This window comes from Leucoraja erinacea, unplaced genomic scaffold, assembly GCF_028641065.1.
Source record: "Leucoraja erinacea ecotype New England unplaced genomic scaffold, Leri_hhj_1 Leri_675S, whole genome shotgun sequence".
In the NCBI taxonomy this organism is placed as follows: Eukaryota; Metazoa; Chordata; class Chondrichthyes; order Rajiformes; family Rajidae; genus Leucoraja; species Leucoraja erinaceus.
Window position 1 is genome coordinate 25,434 of NW_026576592.1, and position 22,439 is coordinate 47,872.

Genomic DNA, 22,439 nt, shown 5'->3' on the forward strand with positions numbered 1-22,439 from the left:
CCACCGAGTCCGCACCGACCAGCGATCCCCACACACTAGCACTATCCTACACACTAAGCCTCCTCTGGACCATAGGGTGAACACACAGAGTCTTTTACCCAGAGTAGGGCAATCGAGGACCAGAGGACATAGGTTCAAGGTGAGGGGGGAACGATTTAATAGGAACCTGAGAGGCAATCATTTTACACAAAGGGTGGTGGGTGCGTGGAATGGAGATAGTTGAGGCAGGTACGAACACAGTGTTTAAGTAACATTTAGGCAAGTATATGGTTAGGATAGGAGCAGCCAGAGGAGGTAGTTGAGGCACATACTATAACTACATTAGACAGGTACTTGGATAGGACAGGTTTAGAGGGATATGGACCAAACGCACGCAGGTGGGACTAGTGTAGATGGGGCATGTTGGTTGGGCAGGTGGGACAGGTGGGACTAGTGTAGATTGGGTGATGTTGGGGCCTGTTTCCATGACTGGGACTAGTGTAGGGGGCATGTGGTCAATAGGGGTGGGATGGGCTGAAGGGCCTGTCTCTGTGACTCTGGGACTAGTGTAGATGGGGCACGTTGGTTGGGGTGGGCAGGTGGGACTAGTGTAGATGGGGCATGTTGGATTGGGGTGGGCAGGTGGGACTAGTGTAGATTGGCACGTTGGACAGTAGGGGTGGGTTGAAGGGCCTGTCTCTGTGACTCTGGGAGTGGTGTAGATGGGGCAGTAGGGGTGGGTTGGGCTGAAGGGCCTGTCTCCGTGACTCTGGGACTGGTGTATATGGGTCAGTAGGGGTGGGTTGGGCTGAAGGGCCTGTCTCCGTGACTGGTGTAGATGGGGCAGTAGGGGTGGGTTGGGCTGAAGGGCCTGTCTCTATGCTGGGTCACTCTGGGACTAGTGTAGATGGGGCACGTTGGTGGGGGTGGGCAGGTGGGACTAGTGTAGATTGACACGTTGGACAGTAGGGGTGGGTTGAAGGGCCTGTCTCTGTGACTCTGGGAGTGGTGTAGATGGGGCAATACAGGTGGGTTGGGCTGAAAGGTCTGTCTCTGTGACTGGTGTAGATGGGGCAATACGGGTGGGTTGGGCTGAAAGGTCTGTCTCTATGCTGGGTTCACACTGTGACTGGTGTAGATGGGGCAGTAGGGGCGGGTTGGGCTGAAGGGCCTGTCTCCACCGTGACTGGTGTAGATGGGGCAGTAGGGGTGGGTTGGGCTGAAGGGCCTGTCTCTCGTGACTGGTGTAGATGGGGCAGTTGGGGTGGGTTGGGCTGAAAGGTCTGTCTCTATGCTGGGTCACTATATAAATGGTGTAGATAGGGCAGTAGGGGTGGGTTGGGCTGAAGGGCCTGTCTCTATGCTGGGTCACTATATAAATGGTGTAGATGGGGCAGTAGGGGCGGGTTGGGCTGAAGGGCCTGTCTCCGTGCTGGGCAGACTCACCCACACCCTGCCATCCTCCAACATGTGGATCCCCCTGTGGCACAGCACGTCAGCGTCTGACACGTGTGGCTCTGTTGACAACCGAGGCTTCAGACGACACTGTCTTTGGACAATAAACAACACACAGTCCTGTTAGAGGTGTCCTCAGATCATAGGAGTAGAATTAGGCCAGTCGGCCCATCAAGAATAAGGCATCGGCCATTTAGGATTTGGATGAGCAAAAACGTTTTCACCCAGAGAATTGCGAATCTGTGGAATTCTCTGCCACATAAGGCAGTGGAGGCCAATTCACTGGATGTTTTCAAGAGAGAGTTAGATTTAGCTCTTAGGGCTAAAGGAAACAAGGGATATGGGGAGAAGGCAGGAACGGGGTACTGATTGTGGATGATCAGCCATGATCATATTGAATGGCGGTGCTGGCTCGAAGGGCCGAATGGCCTACTCCTGCACATATTGTCTATATTTCTATGTTTCTAAGGCCACTCTGCCATTCAATCATGGCTGATCTATCTCTCCCTCCTAACCCCATTCTCCTGCCTTCTCCCCATAACCCCTGACACCCGCACTAATCAAGAATCTATCTATCTCTGCCTTGGAAATATCCACTGACTTGTGGCCTCCACAGCCGTCTGTGGCAAAGAATTCCACAGATTCACCACCCTCTGACTAAAGAAATTCATCCTCATCTCCTTATTAAAGGCTGTGACCACTCTCCCAACCTGTCCAAGTCCTTCTTCAGAGTCCCTGCTCTCTCCACACTAACTCCTCCTCCTATATTCGTATCATCCACAAACCTGTCCACAAAGCCTTCAATTTCCTCATCCTAATACAACGTGAACAGCGGCCACAGCACCAACCCCAACAGAACCGACCCCTACAGAACCCTATAGAGCCCAACAGAACCGATCCCTACAGAACCCTATAGAGCCCAACAGAACCCTATAGACCCCTACACAACCCTATAGAGCCCAACAGGACACCACTGGTCACCTGCAGCCAACCAGCTAAAAGCCAGTATTCCCACTCTGTTCTCTGCCGTTCAGCCAACCTTCTATCCATGCTAGTACTTCTCTCCATGCTAGTACTCTCCATGCTAGTACTCTCCATGCTAATACTTCTATCCATGCTAGTACTTCTCTCCATGCTAGTACTCTCCATGTTAGTACTTCTATCCATGCTAATACTTCTATCCATGCTAGTACTTCTCTCCATGCTAGTACTCTCAATGCTAGTACTTCTATCCATGCTAGTACTTCTATCCATGCTAGTACTTCTCTCCATGCTAGTACTCTCCATGCTAGTACTTCTATCCATGCTAGTACTTCTATCCATGCTAGTACTTCTCTCCATGCTAGTACTTCTATCCATGCTAATACTTCTATCCATGCTAGTACTTCTATCCATGCTAGTACTTCTATCCATGCTAGTACTTCTATCCATGCTAATACTTCTATCCATGCTAGTACTTCTATCCATGCTAGTACTTCTATCCATGCTAATACTTCTATCCATGCTAGTACTTCTATCCATGCTAGTACTTCTCTCCATGCTAGTACTTCTCTCCATGCTAGTACTTCTCTCCATGCTAGTACTTCTCTCCATGCTAGTACTTCTCTCCATGCTAGTACTTCTCTCCATGCTAGTACTCTCCATGCTAGTACTTCTATCAATGCTAGTACTTCTCTCCATGCTAGTACTTCTATCCATGCTAGTACTTCTCTCCGTGCTAGTACTTCTCTCCATGCTAGTACTTCTCTCCATGCTAGTACTTCTCTCCGTGCTAGTACTTCTCTCCGTGCTAGTACTTCTATCCATGCTAGTACTTCTCTCCATGCTAGTACTTCTATCCATGCTAGTACTTCTATCCATGCTAGTACTTCTCTCCATGCTAGTACTTCTATCCATGCTAGTACTATCCATGCTAGTACTTCTATCCATGCTAGTACTTCTATCCATGCTAGTACTTATATCCATGCTAGTACTCTCCATGCTAGTACTCTCCATGCCAGTACTTCTCTCCATGCCAGTACTTCTCTCCATGCTAGTACTTCTCTCCATGCTAGTACTTCTATCCATGCTAGTACTTCTCTCCATGCTAGTACTTCTCTCCGTGCTAGTACTACTCTCCATGCTAGTACTTCTATCCATGCTAGTACTTCTCTCCATGCTAGTACTTCTCTCCATGCTAGTACTTCTCTCCATGCTAGTACTTCTCTCCATGCTAGTACTACTCTCCATGCTAGTACTTCTCTCCATGCTAGTACTTCTCTCCATGCTAGTACTTCTATCCATGCCAGTACTTCTCTCCATGCTAGTACTCTCCATGCTAGTACTTCTCTCCATGCTAGTACTTCTCTCCATGCTAGTACTCTCCATGCTAGTACTTCTCTCCATGCTAGTACTTCTATGCTAGTACTTCTCTCCATGCTAGTACTTCTCTCCATGCTAGTACTTCTCTCCATGCTATTACTCTCCATGCTAGTACTTCTCTTGCATGCTAGTACTTCTATCCATGCTAGTACTTCTCTCCATGCTACTACTCTTCATGCTAGTACTTCTATCCATGCTAGTACTTCTATCCATGCTAGTACTTCTCACCATGCTAGTACTCTCCATGCTAGTACTTCTCTCCATGCTAGTACTTCTCTCCATGCTAGTACTTCTCTCCATGCTAGTACTTCTCTCCATGCTAGTACTCTCCATGCTAGTACTCTCCATGCTAGTACTTCTCTCCATGCTAGTACTTCTCTCCATGCTAGTACTTCTCTCCATGCTAGTACTCTCCATGCTAGTACTCTCCATGCTAGTACTTCTCCATGCTAGTACTTCTATCCATGCTAGTACTTCTCTCCATGCTAGTACTTCTCTCCATGCAAGTACTCTCCATGCTAGTACTTCTCTCCATGCTAGTACTCTCCATGCTAGTACTTCTCTCCATGCTAGTACTTCTCTCCATGCTAGTACTCTCCATGCTAGTACTATCCATGCTTGTACTTCTCTCCATGCTAGTACTCTCCATGCTAGTACTTCTCTCTCAGATAGTGATGCGATATCATTACATCTAACTGGAAACATCCTCCCCACATCCACTTTATCCAGGCCTTTCACTAGTCGGGAAGTTTCAATGAGGTCCCCCCGTGTAATATATTCATACATATTCATGTATATGTTAATGAGTTGGTGTTGTATATAAGCAGGGAATGTTGGGGAATAAATCTCTCTCTCATGATCCAGGCAACCTGCATGTAAGTTGGTATTCATTCTGCCGTCCGGAATATAACAAAATTGGTGACGAGGATGGGATAGAGTTGGTGAACTCATCTTTTAAATACAGTGCAGGACTGTTTTGCAACATGCAGTATTGTTTAACAGTTTAAACAGTAAATACGGAGTTGTGTCGCAGTTATTTGCGAGCTGGACTCGATAGCCCACAGATCCTTCTATGCAGGGGACTGTAGTTTAAAACAGCAGCTGGACAAATCGTCGAGAGTTTGTCAGGCTATCTCTATGTTGTGTCTACGTGGCAAGATGCCGTCCTTGGGATTGTATAAGATTTTTTTTTTGGTCAAGTTCCTCAAGCTGAATAGCCTTTGTACAGCTAAGTTTTAGGTGAATTGTTACACCAGAACAGACAGGAAATCGGGGTTTTCGAACGGACTTGAAAAAAAAAGAGAACGACACGATGGCAGCATCCACGGGCTACATTGGAAACCTTGGCACTTTTGACAAGAGTAGAGAGCCGTTCAGCTCCTATATGGAGAGAGCAAACATGTTTTTCACGGCAAACAATATATTGGAGATTAGTGCTGAAGGAGAGATAGTGGCTGAAACAAATAAGGCCGTTTGCGAACGCATTAAAGTGATTCTGCTCACGGAGATGGGTCCTGAAGTGTACGGCACCCTCGTGAATCTCCTTGTGCCCATAAAGGCAAAAGCTGTGCCGTTCAATAACATTATGAAGAAGTTGGAGGAGTACTTCAACCCAAAGCTCTGGAAATTGCAGAAAGCTATAAATTTAGCACTAGAAACCAGAAGCAGAATGAGATAATCAATGAGTACATTGTTGCCTTGAAAAACTTAACTTTGCACCTGGTGTAACTTTTGGAACCTTTCTTGGACCCGCTCTACGCGACAGATTTGTTTGTGGTCTAGTGGATGAACAAATTCAGTCCAAACTCATGAACACTCCAGATCTTACATTCGAGAAAACATACACGACTGCTAACACGATGGAGTTTGCATTATAGAAACATAGAAAATAGGTGCTGGGATAGACTGCAAAAAGTTGTAAACACTGCCCAGTCCATCATTGGCTCTGACCTCCCCACCATCGAGAGAAACTATCACAGTCACTGCCTAAAAAAGGCTGGCAGCATCATCAAGGACCCACACCATCCTGGCCACACACTCATCTCCCCACTGCCATCAGGTAGAAGGTACAGGAGCCTGAAATCTGCAACATCCAGGTTCAGGAACAGCTACTTCCCCAGAGCCATCAGGCTATTAAACTCAACTCAAACAAAACTCTGAACATTAATAGCCCATTGCACTTTATCAGCTTATTTATGTGTGTATATATATATTCAATAGTGTATGGTCACACTGATCTGTTCTGTATTTATTTATGCCGACTATATTCTGTTGTGCTGAAGCAAGGCAAGAATTTCATTGTCCTATCTGGGACACATGACAATAAATTCCCTTGAATCTCTTGAATTTCTTGAATCTTGATCACAAGCCACTACTAGTGATACTTAGTCCCAAGTCAGCTATACCTTCCATGGCAACATCAAGGATGCAGCACTGGGCAATGTTACTGTCCCAGTATGACTACAATGTGGAGTACAGAAGCTCCAAGTACAACGCAGTTGCAGATGCGTTGTCCCGGTTGCCCCATGAGAACTCTGACGTGGGAAGTGAGAACTCAATGTACACACTGCAAGTTGTAGATGAAGACTTTCCAGTGACTGCAACAAAAATTGCAGCAGAAACAGAGAAACACAATGTGCTGAAGTGGGTCTATGAACAGACATTGAATGGTTGGACTGAAATCGATGGTGGATTGAACTCAGTTCTGAACTCCGAGCTGAAGCCTTGCCATAATCGACACCATGAATTATCATGTGAGCAGGGATGCATTAAGTGGGGTTACAGAGTGGTTGTACCAGAGTCTTTGAGAAACAAAATTATGAATGAACTTCATGCCGAACATCCTGGCATAGTAAGCATGAAGACAATTGTCAGAAGTTTTGTGTATTGGCCTGGTATTGACAGTGACATTGAGTCACTGGTGAGCAAATGTAGCGTCTGCCAAAATTGCCGGAGTAAACCACCAAAAACACCACTGCAACCCTGGTCATGGCCAAGTAGACCTTGTCACAGAGTTCATGTAGATTTTTGTGAAAAGGGTAATGATCACTTTCTGGTACTAGTAGATGGTCATTCCAAATGGATTGAGGTTAAACATATGGGGTCAAGCACTACTACTGAGTGTACCATAGATGAGTTGAGATCAATTTTTGCATTCCATGGTTTACCGGAAGAACCTGTTTCTGATAACGGGCCTCAGTTTCGTTCAGAACGGTTTAAAGAGTTCATGCAGTGGAATGGTCCCCATACCATCCAGCCTCCAACGGGGCAGTAGAAAGGTCTGTTAGAGTTGTCAAAGATGCTCTCAAGAAACAGGTTTTGCAGGGTAATTCAAAGCTCAGCATGAAACATCATTTGGCTAGTTTCTTGCTGAAGTACAGAACCACACAACACACAACAGGTCACTCACCTGCAGAACTGTTGATGAAGAGAAGGCTAAGAATATGCCTAAGTCCAGTTCAACCCAATTTGGCCGTGAGAGTTGAGCAAAAACAGTTGTCAAAAACGCCATATGGACTCTCACAAAAAGGAGAGGTACTTCAAGCCAGATGAGCAGGTTCATGTTCTCAGTCCTCCCAACAAATCCAGTTGAGACAAATGGGATGTTGGGAAAATAGTGGAAGTGTGTGGAACAAAATGATACTTAGTTGAAGTTAGAGATTGGATCAAAAGTGTTCATGTTGATCAAATGATTCCAGCCAAAGATGAATCAAAAACTGAGCATGAAGTCCTAATCCCTGAGTTTTTATCTGAAAGTGAGTTGGAAGAGACAACTGTGATTGAAAAAAACAAAGTTCAGGTAGTACAGACAAAGAAACGGATTCCTCTGGTCAAAGTCAGGGTACTAAAACAGAGCCAAACAAGTCTACAGTTGAGTCAACATCTAAACCTGTTACACGTGTTACTGTTAGACGATCAGGCAGGATCCGTAAACCAGTAGTCAGGTTAGGTTTGTAAGTTAAGTAACTCATTGTATAAGCAAAACGAAAATGTGTAGATATGTAAAATAAATATTTTATGTTATCATTTAGAATTTCATGAAAACGGGTTTAAATCAAGTATCACAACAACAAAATGGTAACTGAGTACTTAGATTTAATACTTAAAAAAAGGAGCGCTGTGTAATGTATTCATTCATGTATGTGTTAATGAGTTGGTGTTGCATATTAGTAGGGAATGTTGGGTAATAAATCTCTCTCTCGTGATCCAGGCAACCTGCGTGTAAATTGTTATTCATTCTGCCGTCCGGAATATAACACCCCTCATCCTTCTAAACCAGTGAGTACAGGCCCAGTGCCGACTAACACTCATCATACGTTAACCTAATTACATCCATTAGATTAGATATGAGATAGATAAATATTTGAAAGTTCAAAGGATTGCAAGTTATGTGGAAGTAGAAGAGGAGAAGAGTATGTTGATTAGTGCGGGTGTCAGGGGTTATGGGGAGAAGGCTGGAGAAGGGAGAGATAGATCAGCCATGATTGAATGGTGGAGTTGACTCGATGGGTGAATGGCCTAATTCAGCTGCTATGATTTATTAACATGATGATCTGGACTCCACTATCCTCAGGGGCAGAGAATTCCAGACTCACCAGCTTCAGATGGTCCCTGACCCCACTACTGCCCCGGCTGCTGTATGAAACCCATCTTCCAGTTTAGTGCAGCTGAGAGATACAGAGTGGAAACCAACTCTTTGGCCCCTCGAGTCCACGGCGTACACTAACTATATCTTACACACTAGATAGACACAAAAAGCTGGAGTAACTCAGCGGGACAGGCAGCATCTCTGGAGAGAAGGAATGGGTGACGATTTGGGTCGAGACCCTTCTTCAGACCCGAAACATCACCCATTCCTTCTCTCCAGAGATGCTGCCTGTCCCGCTGAGTTACACCAGCTTTTTGCCAAGTCAAGTCAAGTCAAGTCACTTTTATTTCTATAGCACATTTAAAAAACAACTCTCATTGACCAAAGTGCTTTACATTGGTGAAGGTACTAACGTTATACAACAGTGGTTCATAGATTTGTGTCTATCTTCGATTTAAACCAGCATCTGCAGTTCTTTCCTACACACTAGGGATAATATTCAATTTTTACCAAAGCCAATTAACCTCCAAATCTGCACGTCTTTGGAGGAAACCGGAGCATCCGGAGAAAACCCACGCAGGTGATTGGGAGAACGTGTAGTCAGGATAGAACCTGGATCTCTGGCGCTGTGAGGCAGCAGCTCTACCCGCTGCACCACCGTGACACCCTAGTTGGAGCCAGTGTTGGCGGCATCTGGGGTTCTCATTGTTCCACCACTGAGGACACATCTTTGGTCTCTGACAACTGGAACCCTTCACCTGACCCTCTCCAGCGCCTCCTGTAGCGTAGTTACACCCGTACTAAACCCGCTGAGTTATCTGCAGTTACTTATTTCCACTCAACTGTTTAGTTTAGTTTAGAGATACAGAGCAGAAACAGGCCCTTCGGCCCACCGGGTCCGCGCCAACCAGCGATCCCCGCACATTAACACCACCCTACACACACTGGGGACAATTTACACTGCCACCAAGCCAATTAACCTACAAACCTGCACGTCTTTGGAGTGTGGGAGGAAACTGAAGATCTTGGAGAAAACCCACGGGGTGAACATGCGAACTCCGTACAGCTGAGCACCTGTAGGTTTCTGGCGCTGTGAGGCAGTCGCTCTACCGCTACTGGGTGTTGAAGCAAAGCAAGTTAAAGATTGCACGACAAGGTAATGTACACCTACCCCAGCTTCTTCCTGGTGAGATGGCCACGGACCCAGCGCTGAATGATGTGTACAGGGGAGTGATGGGCAAGGATGTTGTTGACGATGCCCACCAGCTTTTGGACGTTGTCCAGCTCACTGCGCCAGGTGGAGATCTGCGGGAGAGGTCACAGTATCAGCGGCTGGTGCAGGCAGATCCGCCGGGGAGAGCCCGGGTTGACACGTACAGCATCAACAACATTGCATCAAATACCATCGTTAGCACAACATCAGTTACAGTTTCATGGGAAACAATCGAGGAGACTTGAGATAGAAATTAGAAACTTGTTCTTGTTCGCCAGTTGGTCAAAGAGGCAAAGCCCTAGCTAAGGTTGCACTAAGGGAAGTCAAGTCAAGTCAAGTCACTTTTATTTCTATAACACATTTAAAAAACAACTCTCGTTGACCAAAGTGCTTTACATTGGTGGAGGTAATAATAATAATAATACATTTTATTTATGGGCGCCTTTCAAGAGTCTCAAGGACACCTTACAAAAATTTAGCAGGTAGAGGAAAAACATGTAAGGGGAATGAAATAAATAGTAGAGACATGACTAGTACACAAAGTAAAGACAGAATTTAATACAAAACACAATATGAGGCAATTCAAGCACAGATGAAAAGGGACGGCACGTGGGGCTAAGGATAGGAAGAGGTGAAGAGATGGGTCTTGGAGATGGTGAGGGACACGGAATTGCGGATCAGTTGGGGGAGGGAGTTCCAGAGTCTGGGAGCTGCCCTGGAGAAGGCTCTGTCCCCAAAACTGCGGAGGTTGGACTTGTGGATGGAGAGGAGACCGGCTGATGTGGATCTGAGGGACCGTGAAGGTTGGTAGGGGGAGAGGAGGTCAGTGAGATATGGGGGGGCTAGATGGTGGAGATCTTTGTAGGTGAGGATCAGGATTTTGTAGGTGATCCGGTGGGAGATTGGAAGCCAGTGAAGTTGTTTGAGGACTGGAGTGATGTGATGCCAGGATTTGGTGTGGGTGATGAGTCGGGCGGCTGCGTTCTGGACCAGTTGGAGTCGGTTGATGTAGGTGGAGCTGATGCCAAGGAGAAGTGAGTTGCAATAGTTAGCAATGTTACAAAATTTTGAGATTTAAAAAATCAAGCCTGTAATTTATCCCATCAGATAAAGCATAAAAAGAAGTTTAATTTGACACCTAATTCACTTTCATATCTCAAGTATTTAAAAAGTTATGGCCATTTTCATACTCGGAAAGTAGCATCTTGTTCCCTATTGATTTTCTATGGACATAACAAAAAAGCTGTGATCGTGTGCTGTCAAAAGGCCATAACCTTCTTAAAAATTAAGAGAACTGAATGAAATTTTCAGTTATCGTAGATTGAACCATTCTGAAACAAATATAAAATAATCTTACTTGGATGACCTGAAATTAAAACATATAATTAGTTAGTTACCCAATGGTAGCTCATTTCAAACTTCAATTACTAGATCAAAACATCTATCCATTTCTTAATAAATGCTTAACATTTTTAAATAGCCCAAGTGTCCAAATAATATTCATAAATAATTCACAATAAAACATGATTTTGAAATCTCATTTACATTAATTTATAGGCCAAATGGAAGGAATTTAGTGTTCAATTGCTGTAAATTAAAGTCCATTTAAATCAGCTTTCTAGTGGGTTCCTGTGAACGCACTGGTTTAGAACGTTCACATTGCGCTAGATTTGTGCCTCAAATGCCCAGAAAAATACTGCGGGATATAAAGAGCCCAAAATTAGCTACTCGCTATAGAAAACTTTGTATAAAGGGTTCTTAAGAAGCCCTTTTTAATGTAAAAATAAGCTACATACCTTCTGTATACAGCTCCATGCGGCCCTGTGGTTGCGTGAGGTCGCGGGTTTAGAGAGTGATTTTTAAACTATTATAACTATTATACAAGGCCATAAAAACTAATAATACCTTTTGCGACGGGGTCTTCCAGCGATTTTTCGTTAATGATTTACTCGGCTCCACCAATGTAAGGGCAATTCGATTGGAACAGCCTGGTGAAAATCGCGTTTTAAACCCGCGTTTTAAACCCGCCCCCCTCTAAACGTCGCCAAAATCGCGCACAACCGCAGCACCAGATTTTCAGCCACGCTTCAGGTAGGCTTTGCAACATACCTACACTAGTCCAGTCGGGAGGAGGTACTAACGTTATACAACAGTGGTTCATAGATTAAGTACATACATAAATACATTCATGTAGCCCTCACTCAGAGGATGTCAAGAAAGGCTTGAGCTTAAAGATGAGTTTTAAGTCTCGACTTAAAGGAGTCGATGGAGGGGGCAGTTCTGATGGGAAGAGGGATGCTGCTGTTCCACAGTCTAGGAGCTGCAACCGCAAAGGCCGTGGTCACCCCTGAGCTTATGCCTAGACCGCGGGATGTTCAGTAACCCCAAGTCGGACAATCTAAGGGACTTGGAGGCGGTGTGGTGGGTGAGCAGACTTTTGATGTAGGTGGGGGCAAGCCCGTTAGGGGCTTTGTAAACATGAAGGAGGATCTTGACCCAGGCTGCTTGCATCACTGACTGGTTCACCAATTCCAATGCACAGGAAGGCAAGAGGCTGTGGTGAGGGGTGGATTCAGCCCGGACCATCACGGGTACACCCTCCCTACCATGGAGAGCATCGACACCAAGAAGGCGGCATCTCTCATCACGGACCCCCACCATCCTGGCCCTGCCCTCTTCTCACTGCAGCCACCGGGCAGGAGGTACGTACACAAACCTCAAGGCCACAGCACCAGGTTCAGGAACAGATACTTTCCCACAAACCCCCTCATCAGGTTCTTGAATCTCCCTAGATGTCCCGACCCGAAACATTCATAATCACAATAATGATCATAATACTGGAGTTTAGAAGGATGAGAGGAGAACTCATTGAGACATAGAAGATTAATAAGGGCTTGGACACACTGGAGGCTGTCACAGTCTGCCCTCTCCTCATTCTCATCCACTTCACCTCCCAGTACTTTTCCACCGGTCCCTCCTTCTCCTCGCCTGCCTGCCACTCCACTCCCCTCTCATCAACCCAACTCTCCTCACCTGTTGCACTCAGTTGCCTCTGATCACCTATTAACCCGGTATATAGACTCTCCTCACCGTTCACACAGTGCCAGATTGTTCTCAGCATTCATGCAAGACTCTCCAGCGATTTCCCGACTGACTACACGGATTCGAACCTGCCTGCCCCTGACCATTCCGTCCTGTCGTCTTCCCGGATATCACCACAGCCTTCTGTCCCCGACCACGGCCTTCGTCCCGCACCTCCTGGTTTCTGTCTGCCTCTCTCCTGGGCTGTTTGGTGTATCCCTGCAACGGCTCCTCGACTTACTGCCTGTCTTCGACTCTCCTTTCGTCTGTCCCTCGCTGGTTTGTTTGCATCGTGTGTTGGATCTCCTGGTTACCGGACCTTCCGCTACCCCGACTACGTCTCCTGCCTGCCCCTCTTCGGAACCCTCGCTCAATCCTGAGCCTCTGTGTGAGTACGGTGTACCCATTCCTGTGTTACTACTCTGTGTTACAGTATCATAATAAAGTTCATGACCAATTATACCTGCCTGATTCTGTGCTGCTATTGGGTCCAAGCTATACCCGTTACAGAGGCAGGAAACATGTTCCCGATGTTGGGGGGGGTCCAGAACCAGGGGCCACTGTTTAAGAATAAGGGGTAAGCCATTTAGAACGGAGACGAGGAAACCCTTTTTCTCACAGAGAGTTGTGAGTGTGGAATTCTCCGCCTCGGAGGGTGGTGGAGGCCGGTTCTCTGGATACTTTCAAGAGAGAGCTAGATAGGGCTCTTAAAGATAGCGGAGTCAGGGGATATGGGGAGAAGGCAGGAACTGGGTACTGACTGGAAGGGCCAAGTGGACTACTCCTGCACCTTTTGTCTATTTTGCATTTTCCTTGTAATTTGATGTGGAAATGGAAGTTTCTTCCCTGTCAACATGGGTAACTAACCTGTGGAGGTATTGGAGGGTAAATGAGGAACTGGTGACTGTGAGCACGGTACTGGCTGTTGTCCAGCTCGTCCTCCATCAGTTCCTCGTCGGCAATGACAAAGTTGTCCAGCGCTTTCAGGCTCCAGATGCTGTTGACGACAAAGTGGCGATACTTTGGCACCAGGCTGATGGGGGTGTCGTACAGGGTCAGCACGGTGAGCTGTGGGCAGCTGCTCAGCGCCTCGACGCTGCACGTGTCACCAATGATGTTGTTGTGGAGATACAGCACCTGCAGACACTTCATCTCCCTCCAGAAGAACTCATCTGGGATCTCGGTAATCTGAGAGAGAGGGGGGTGCAGAAACAGAGACAGGCCGTCAGAGTCACACAGTGATACAGTGTGGAAACAGGCCCTTCAGCCCAACTTGCCCACACCGGCCAACACGTCCCAGCTACACTAGTCCCACCTGGCAGCATGTGGCCCATGTCCCTCCAAACATGTTCTATCCTTGTAGAGTTAGTAGGTTAGTGAGGCAAAGTCATTCTGTGGGGAAAGGTAAGTCAGCAGGAATGGAAGGGAGATGGGAATGAAAGGGCAGTGGGAATGGAGGGGAGGTGGGAATGGGCAGTGGGAATGGAGGGGAGAAAGGGCAGTGGGAATGAAAGGGCAGTGGGAATGGAGGGGAGGTGGGAATGGTAGTGGGAATGGGAGGAGTGGGAATGAAAAGGAATGGGAGGAGTGGGAAAGAAAGGGCAGTGGGAATGGAGGGGAGGTGGTAATGAGAGTGGGAATGGGAGGAGTGGGAATGAGAGTGGGACTGGGAGGAGTGGGAATGAAAAGGGAGTGGGAATAGAAGCAGAGTGGCAGTATGGGGAGGGCCAGTATAGGCAGGATGGGATAAGTGTCCTCTTTCTGTAATAAAGAACACTCTGTAGTATGACCTTCAACCTGACAATTTAAAGCATCTGAAGAATTAATCTGGCTTCATAAGCAAACACTCAAGGCCATTTGGCCCATCAGACCAAGTGTCTTCCAACACCAGTTCGAGAAGGAACTGCAGATGCTGGAAAATCGAAGGTAGACAAAAATGCTGGAGAAACTCAGCGGGTGCGGCAGCTCCTATTTCCTTTTGCTCCATAGATGCTGCCTCACCCGCTGAGTTTCTCCACCATTTTTGTCTTACAACATAGAACAGCCCCTTTGGCCCAACTCATCCGTACAGACCAAGTTGTCATTCTGCAGTAGTTAGCCTGCGTTTGGCCCTTATCCCTTAAAATCCTATCCATATATCTGTCTTTTAAACGTTGTAATTTTATCCACTTCCACTGGCAGCTCATTCCAGACACAGAATACCCTGTGTGTGAAAATGTTGCCCCTGAGATCTTGCCTAAATCTCACCCCTCTCACCCTAAGCCTGTGCCCTCTAGTTTTAGAATCCTTTTTTTAAAATATTTCAAAATAGACTTTATTCGATAAATAAATAAATACAAGACAAGATCCATACAAAACTCCATCCAACATTCTCGGAGGCTATACATTCATACAATACTGTTTCCCCAAATCACAATTTTCTCTTAAAACTAGCGGAGTCAGATATGGGGAGAAGGCAGGAACGGGGTACTGATTGGGGATGATCAGCCATGATCACATTGAATGGCGGTGTTAGCTTGAAGGGCCGAATGGCCTCCTCCTGCACTTGTTGTCTATTGTCTACCCCACCCCCTTACCACTCATGTGGCCCACTAGCATTGAATCCCTTCCCTTATTTTCAGGGGTGTCTTCACCACACCCTGCCCCCCATATCCAGCAGCAGAAGGACCCCTCTATGTACGGTACTTGACTTGACTTGGCTTGACTGTAGGGGAGTGACTGAGGTCCACTGTATGCAGCCTATAATTGCCACATAGTGGCCCTGGCCTGGAGTCACAGACAGACACGGTTGCCTTCTCTGTGGGAGGTGAGGGGGCTCAGTGAGTTTTTGCAACAGGTTTCAGGGTCACCATCACTGGGATTTGCCTTTTCTCATTCCAGATTTAGTTAATGAACTAAATTCACCAACTGCTGCAGTGAGATTCCCACATCCCGGCCAATCATTCACATCTCTGCATTCTAGCCCAATAACTAACCACAGGAAAATCTTTGTCAAGTTAATAAACACATGCAAGCAGGAAACAAATAAAAAGCTGCTGTGATAGGTTGAGAGGTGCAGGACTAGAGGACGCAGCGAGCGGGGAGAGGGTTAATCGGAGCAGGCGGCCTGTTTGTGTTCAATCGTCAATCCAATATTCATGCGGCATTTGTATTATTCATGAGAGTCACCTTTACACAAGGACAGAGCTGTCACAAAGTCCTGCAGATGCTGGAATGTGTCAGAGATCATAGAGTGCTGGAGTAACTCAGCGGGTCAGGCAGCATCTCTGTACAGAAGGAATGGGTGACGATTCGGGTAGAGACCATTCTTCAGACTTATCCAGTCTTGCCGTTGACTGGTTAACACGAAACAAAAGCTTTTCACTGTACCTCGGTACACGTGACTATAAACTGAAACTGAATATGTACAGTGGCTGTAAGATACAAAAGGATGTTGATAAGAGTGAAATGCAAAACCAGAGGGAGGGGAGTGGGCATGGGGGAGGATAGGGATAGTGGTGAATGAGTGTAGGGATAGGGGTGAATGGGGAGCAGGGGGGGGGGGGGGGGGGGGGGGGGGGGGGGGGGGGGGGGTGGGGTGTGCAAGAAAACAAAAGGGTGGTGTGGGGTTACACAAAGATACTTGGTCTCAATTCCCCCTTCCACCCGGCCGATCGACATTCAAAACATCCCCAGATAATGCAGGTGGGTGGAAGGAGGCCAGGGTTTAAATCCCTGAGCCCTACAGAGTCTGGGAGCACCTCTCTCTCTCCTCTTCACACTGCAGTGCCAGTCTGCAGAGATTCTATGGGCTGCTGATCAAGTGCTGTGGACCTCAGATTCAGATTCAATTTTAATTGTCATTGTCAGTGTACAGTACAGAGACAACGAAATGCATTTAGCATCTCCCTTGAAGAGCGACATAGCAAACGATTTGAATAAAAAAAAATAATAAGTGTCCGGGGGGGGGGGGTCACCGAGGTATGTTGTTGAGTAGAGTGACAGCCGCCGGGGAAAAGCTGTTCCTCGACCTGCTGGTTCGGCAACGGAGAGACCTGTAGCGCCTCCCGGATGGGGAGGGGTAAAACAGTCCATGGGTAGGGGATAGAGCAGTCCTTGGTCTCAATGAGCCCCTTCCACCCAGCGCGATTTGACATTCAAAAGCGTGGAACCCAGTGTTGGGCATTTTCACCTCTCTCTGCAATGCCTTCCGGTCGGAACAGAGCAGTTGCCATACCATACTGTGATGCAGTTGGTAAATCTCTCGATGGTTGCAGCGGTAGAAGTTCCCAGGATCTGGGAGCAGATGGACCTCTTCAGTCTCCTCAGGAAGAAGAGACGCTGATGAGCCTTCTTGATCAGAGTAGAGGTATTGTGGGTCCAAGAGAGGTCATCGAGATGTTGACTCCCAGGAACCTGAAGCTAGAAACACTTTCCACCTCCGTCCCGTTAATGTGGATGGGGGTGTGCTTGCCGCCTCTGTACTTCCTGAAGTCTACAGAGCCCTTGGTCGGCCCAACTTGCCCATGACAAACCAGATTCGCTCCATGACAACCTGAAACATTTTTTGCTCCATCGACACCATCCGCCCACGTTTGGCCCATATCCCTCCAAACCTTTCCTGTCCACGTACCTGTCCAAATGTCTTGTTATAGTACCTGCCTCAACTACTTTCTCTGGCAGCTCGTTCCGTACACCCACAACACTCTTCTGTACACCCACAACACTCTTGTGCTCTGGTATTTTATTTCATTCTTCACATGTTTAAATTATAATGTTTTATTTTCAATTGTCTACTGTATATCGTATTGTTACTTGCGAGCGGAGCACCAAGGCAAATTCCTTGTATGTTTACATACTTGGCTAATAACATTTATTCAATTCAATTCAAAAGTTGCCCCTCAGGTTTCCGATTAACATTTGTCCCTCTCACCTTAAAGCTGCATCCTCTGGGTCTAAATACCCCTACTCTGGGTAAAATACTCTGTGCATTCACCCTATCCATTCAGCCATGATTTTATACAGCTCTATAAGATCACCCCTCATCCTCCTGCGCTCCAAGGAATAGAGTCCTAGCCTGCCCCACCTTTCCCTGTAGCTTAGGCCCTCAAGGTCCAGGGAACATCCTACTCCGCACTCTTTCAAGCTTAATTACATCCTTGCTACATATGTTCATAAGTGATAGCAGCAGAATTAGGCCATTCGGCCCATCAAGTCTACTCCTCCATCCAATCATAGCTGATCTATCTCTGTCTCCTAACCCCATTCTCCTGCCTTCTCCCCATAACCCCTGACACCCATACTAATCAACAATCTATCAATCTCTGCCTTACAAATACCCATTGACTTGGAAAACATGGAGACTCCCTCGCTCTGTAGATTGTTGGTAGCTGGATGGGCTGCTGCGTGGGTTTTCTCCGGGCGCTCCGGTTTCCTCCCACACTCCAAAGGCGTGCAGGTTTGTAGGCTAATTGTCTTGGTAAAATTGTAAATTGTCCCTAGTGTGTGTGTGTGTGTAGGATAGTGTTAGTGTGCGGGGATCGCTGGTCGGCGCGGCCTTGGATGGGCCGAAGGGCCTGTTTCTGCGCTGTATCTCTAAACTAAACATCAAAGATTGAGGACACTGATTGGCAGCGAGCGGCAGCTTTGTGACTGTACCACTGGGTTATACGGAGATCACACATCCTGCCTCACTTACATGGTTGCTATGGAGATCCAGCTTGATTAGATTGGGACAGTTTGAGAGAGCATCCATCTTGGAGATGTAATTCCTGGGCAGAATGCAGACACGCAGAGCGGAGCAGTTGGTCAAGTAGCCCATGTTGATCAGGTAACATGCCGACATGTTCACCACCACAATCTCATTCAGTTTCTTCTCCTTGCTCATGTGCACCATCTCCCCACACGACAAGATCAACGAGATTGAAGGGGACACCAGGTGTGTGTTGTCCACCAATCGCTTCAGCTCTGACGATATCTGTGGAGACACAACGCTCTTACAGGGAAAGCAAAAAGACTTAGACATGCAACAGGAGGAATCACAGGCACACGGCAGCGAAACAGGCCCTTCGGCCCAACTCAACCATGCTGACCAACTTCCCTAACTGAACTAGCCCCACCTGTCCACATTTGGCCCGTATCACCCTTGACCTTCCCTATCCACAGAACTGTGCAAAGGTCATAAGTGATAGGAGTAGAATTAGGCCATTCTGCCCATCAAGTCTACTCTGTTATTCAATCGTGGCTGATCTATCTCTCCCTCCTAACCCCATTCTCCTGCCTTCTCCTCTTAACCCCTGACACCCGTACTAATCAAGAATCTATCTACCTCTGTCATAAAAATATCCACTGACTGTGGAGACTGGATAGGTCACAGAATCTATAACTCCGGTCTCTGTCATGGATAGGTGAAAGAGTGCTGGATAACTCAGCGGGTGATCTGTGGAGAACATGGATAGGTGACGTTTCACAGAGTGCTGGAGTAACTCTGCGGGTAAACATGGATAGGTGACGTTTCACAGAGTGCTGGAGTAACTCAGCGGGTCAGGCAGCATCTGTGGAGAACATGGATAGGTGACTTTCACAGAGTGCTGGAGTAACTCAGCGGGTCAGGCAGCATCTGTGGAGAACATGGATAGGTGACGTTTTCACAGAGTTCTGGAGTACTCAGCGGGTCAGCATCTGTCTGTGGAGAACATGGATAGGTGACGTTTCACAGAGTGCTGGAGTAACTCAGCGGGTCAGGCAGCATCTGTGGAGAACATGGATAGGTGACGTTTCACAGAGTGCTGGAAACTCAGCGGGTCAGGCAGCATCCTTCCTAAACAATTGGGCGACACAGTGGTACAGCGGGTAGAGCTGCTGCCTCACAGCGCCAGAAACCCGGCTTCCATCCCTACTACAGGTGCTGTCTGTACGGAGTTTACACGTTCTCCCCGGGACAGCATGGTTTTTCTGAGATCTTCGCTTTCCTCCCACACTTCAAAGACGTACAGGTTTGTAGGTTAATTGGCTTGGTGTAAATGTAAATTGTCCCCAGTGTGTGTGTGTAGGAGAGTGTTAGTGTGCGGGGATCACTGGCCGTTGGGCCGAAGGGCCTGTTTCTGTGCTCTATCTCTAAACTAAACACTCTTGACTCTACGGTAGACACAAATGCTGGAGAAACTCAGCGGGTGAGGCAGCATCTATGGAGCGAAGAAATAGGTGGTTTCGGATCTCGACCCGAAACGTCACCTATTCCTTCGCTCCATAGATGCTGCCTCACCCGCTGAGTTTCTCCAGCATTTTTGTCTCCCTTCGATTTTTCCAGCATCTACAGTTCTTTCCTAAACTCTTGACTACAAACATCCCACTCCTTTGAAGTTCTTTTCCACTGGCAAATCTATACTATTTCTAGCTGTACTAACAAGATTCTCTCTACAATGCTGAGAAACTATATTTTGCACGCTGGGATATTTCCCCTCGCTTTACATTTTATACTTCTGTTTGCCTTGATTGTAGTCATAATGTCATAAGGAATAGTAGAATTAGGCCATTCGGCCCATCAAGTCTACTCCGCCATTCAATCATGGCTGATCGATCTCTCCCTCCTAACCCCATTCTCCTGCCTTCTTCCCATAACCCCTGACACCCGTACTAATCAAGAATCTATCTATCTCTGCCTTAAAAGTACCCACTGACTTGACCTCCACATCCGTCTGTGGCAAAGAATTCCACAGATTCACCACCCTCTGACTAAAGAAATCTCTCCTCATCTCCTTCCTATTCACATACTGTGTAAGTTTCAATGAGGTCCCCCCTCATTCTTCTAAACTCCAGAGAGTGCAGGCCCAGCGCCGACAAATGCCCTTCAGTCATGTACTGTAAATCTGATTTAATTGGATAGAATGCACACAAAAGCCTTTCACTGTACATGACCATAATAAACATGAACCTGTCTTTAAAAGTGATGGTGAAAGAGCGGTTAGTGAAGCAGAGGGGGCTCTGGGATTCACAGGAGGGAGTACTAAGGCACGGGGGTCATGTTGAATTGTTATGAAATCCTGGCTCAGTCCTTGTTAGAGTATTGTGTTGTGTCTCTGATCTTCCAAACTTCCACTTTAAAAGGTCTACAGGGGGCTGGCTGCCCTCGATCTTAGAGAGTCAGGAATTAAATGCAGAGGGAGTGAGGTTTTGCTCTAGGTCGGATCCCAGCTGAGCTCTCTGTTCAGTTCTCAGTATTTTACGAGAGCAAGAAAAGATTAACTTTAACCTGTGAGTATAGAAGTTGGGAGGTCATGCTGCAGTTGTATAAGACGTTGGTGAAGCTGCATTTAGAGTATTGTGTAGGAAGGAACTGCAGATGCTGGTTTAAACTGAAGATAGACACAAAGCTGGAGTAAATGGGTCAGGCAGCATCTGTGGAGAACATGGATGGGTGACATTTTAGAGTGCTGGACTAACTCAGCGGGTCAGGCAGCATCTGTGGAGAACATGGATGGGTGACATTTCAGAGTGCTGGAGTAACTCAGCGGGTCAGGCAGCATCTGTGGAGAACATGGATAGGTGACGTTTCACAGAATGCTGGAGTAACTCAGCGGGTCAGGGAGCATCTGTGGAGAACATGGATAGGTATTTCATACATATTTCATGATATGTATTTTTATATCTATTTATTTTTTACTGCACACTGAATGGACACTGGTTGAGCAACTTTTTTTGTTTCCTCTGGGTATGCGAGTACTCAGGAAAATGACAATAAAGATATACTATACAATACAATACAATAGGTGACGTTTCATAGAGTGCTGGAGTAACTCAGCGGATCAGTGAGCATCCCTCGAGAAAAATGTCTATAAGAAGTCCAGATACGACCTTGGTAAGGCCATCAAAAAGGCCAAAAAGGCCAAAAAGGCTTCTGCTCTAAGCTGGAGGATGATGCGGATGTTCGGCAACTGTGGACAGGGCTTGAATGCCATCACCTCCTACAAGGTGAAATCAGGAGGTGCTCGATGCATTCTATGCATACTTTGATAGGGAGAACACTGATGTGCCTTCTCGAGTCCCCATTCGCCGTGATGGTATTTCAGTCACAGAGGCCGACGTCAGAAAATCCTTCAGAGGAGTGAACCCTCAAAAAGCGCCTGGACCTGATGGTAATACCTGGTTGTGTTCTAAAAACCTGTGCAGACCAACAGGCTGGAGTTTTTACGGACATTCTCAATCTCTCACCACCTACTTTAAAAGGGCATCAATAATACCAGTGTCCAAGAAGAGTAATGTGAAATGCCTCAACAACTATCGACCAGTGGCACTAACGTCTGTGGTGGTGAAGTGCTTTGAGAGGTTGGTTGTGGTGCACATCAACTCCTACCTCGACCCACTACAGTTTGCCTTCCGTCACAACAGGTCAACAGAGGATGCGATCTCACTGGCTCTCCACTCCGCTCTGGACCACTTGGACAATAAAAACACTTACGTCAGCTTGTTGTTTATTGATTACAGCTCGGTGTTCAATACCATCAGCCCCTCCAAGCTGATTATCAAACTCGCAGAACTGGGCCACTGCAATTGGATCCTCGACTTCCTTAACCACAGGGCACAGTCTGTCCGTATTGGTGGAAATGTGTCATCCTCGATAACAATCAGCACGGGAGCACCTCAAGGCTGCGTGCTCAGCCCCCTGCTGTACTCGCGCTATACTCATGACTGCGTAGCTGGACATAGTACGAACTCCATCATCAAGTTCGCCGATGACACCACCGTTGTGGGACGAATCACTGATGGTGATGAGTCAGAGTATAG

The 22,439-nt window shown here is 46.9% G+C and overlaps 1 protein-coding gene across 1 annotated transcript in view; it reads right to left on the minus strand.

The window, feature by feature from the left end:
- The window catches only part of LOC129694450 (leucine-rich repeat and IQ domain-containing protein 3-like), a 31,165-nt gene that overhangs the window by 6,716 nt on the left and 2,010 nt on the right, over positions 1-22,439 (minus strand). Inside the window, exons 2-5 of the mRNA XM_055631167.1 lie at positions 18,355-18,633; positions 13,545-13,865; positions 9,555-9,688; positions 1,426-1,528 (exon numbers count right to left, since the gene is read on the minus strand). Of these exons, the coding sequence (XP_055487142.1) occupies positions 1,426-1,528; positions 9,555-9,688; positions 13,545-13,865; positions 18,355-18,633 (837 nt within the window). The remainder of the gene's footprint in view (positions 1-1,425; positions 1,529-9,554; positions 9,689-13,544; positions 13,866-18,354; positions 18,634-22,439) is intronic.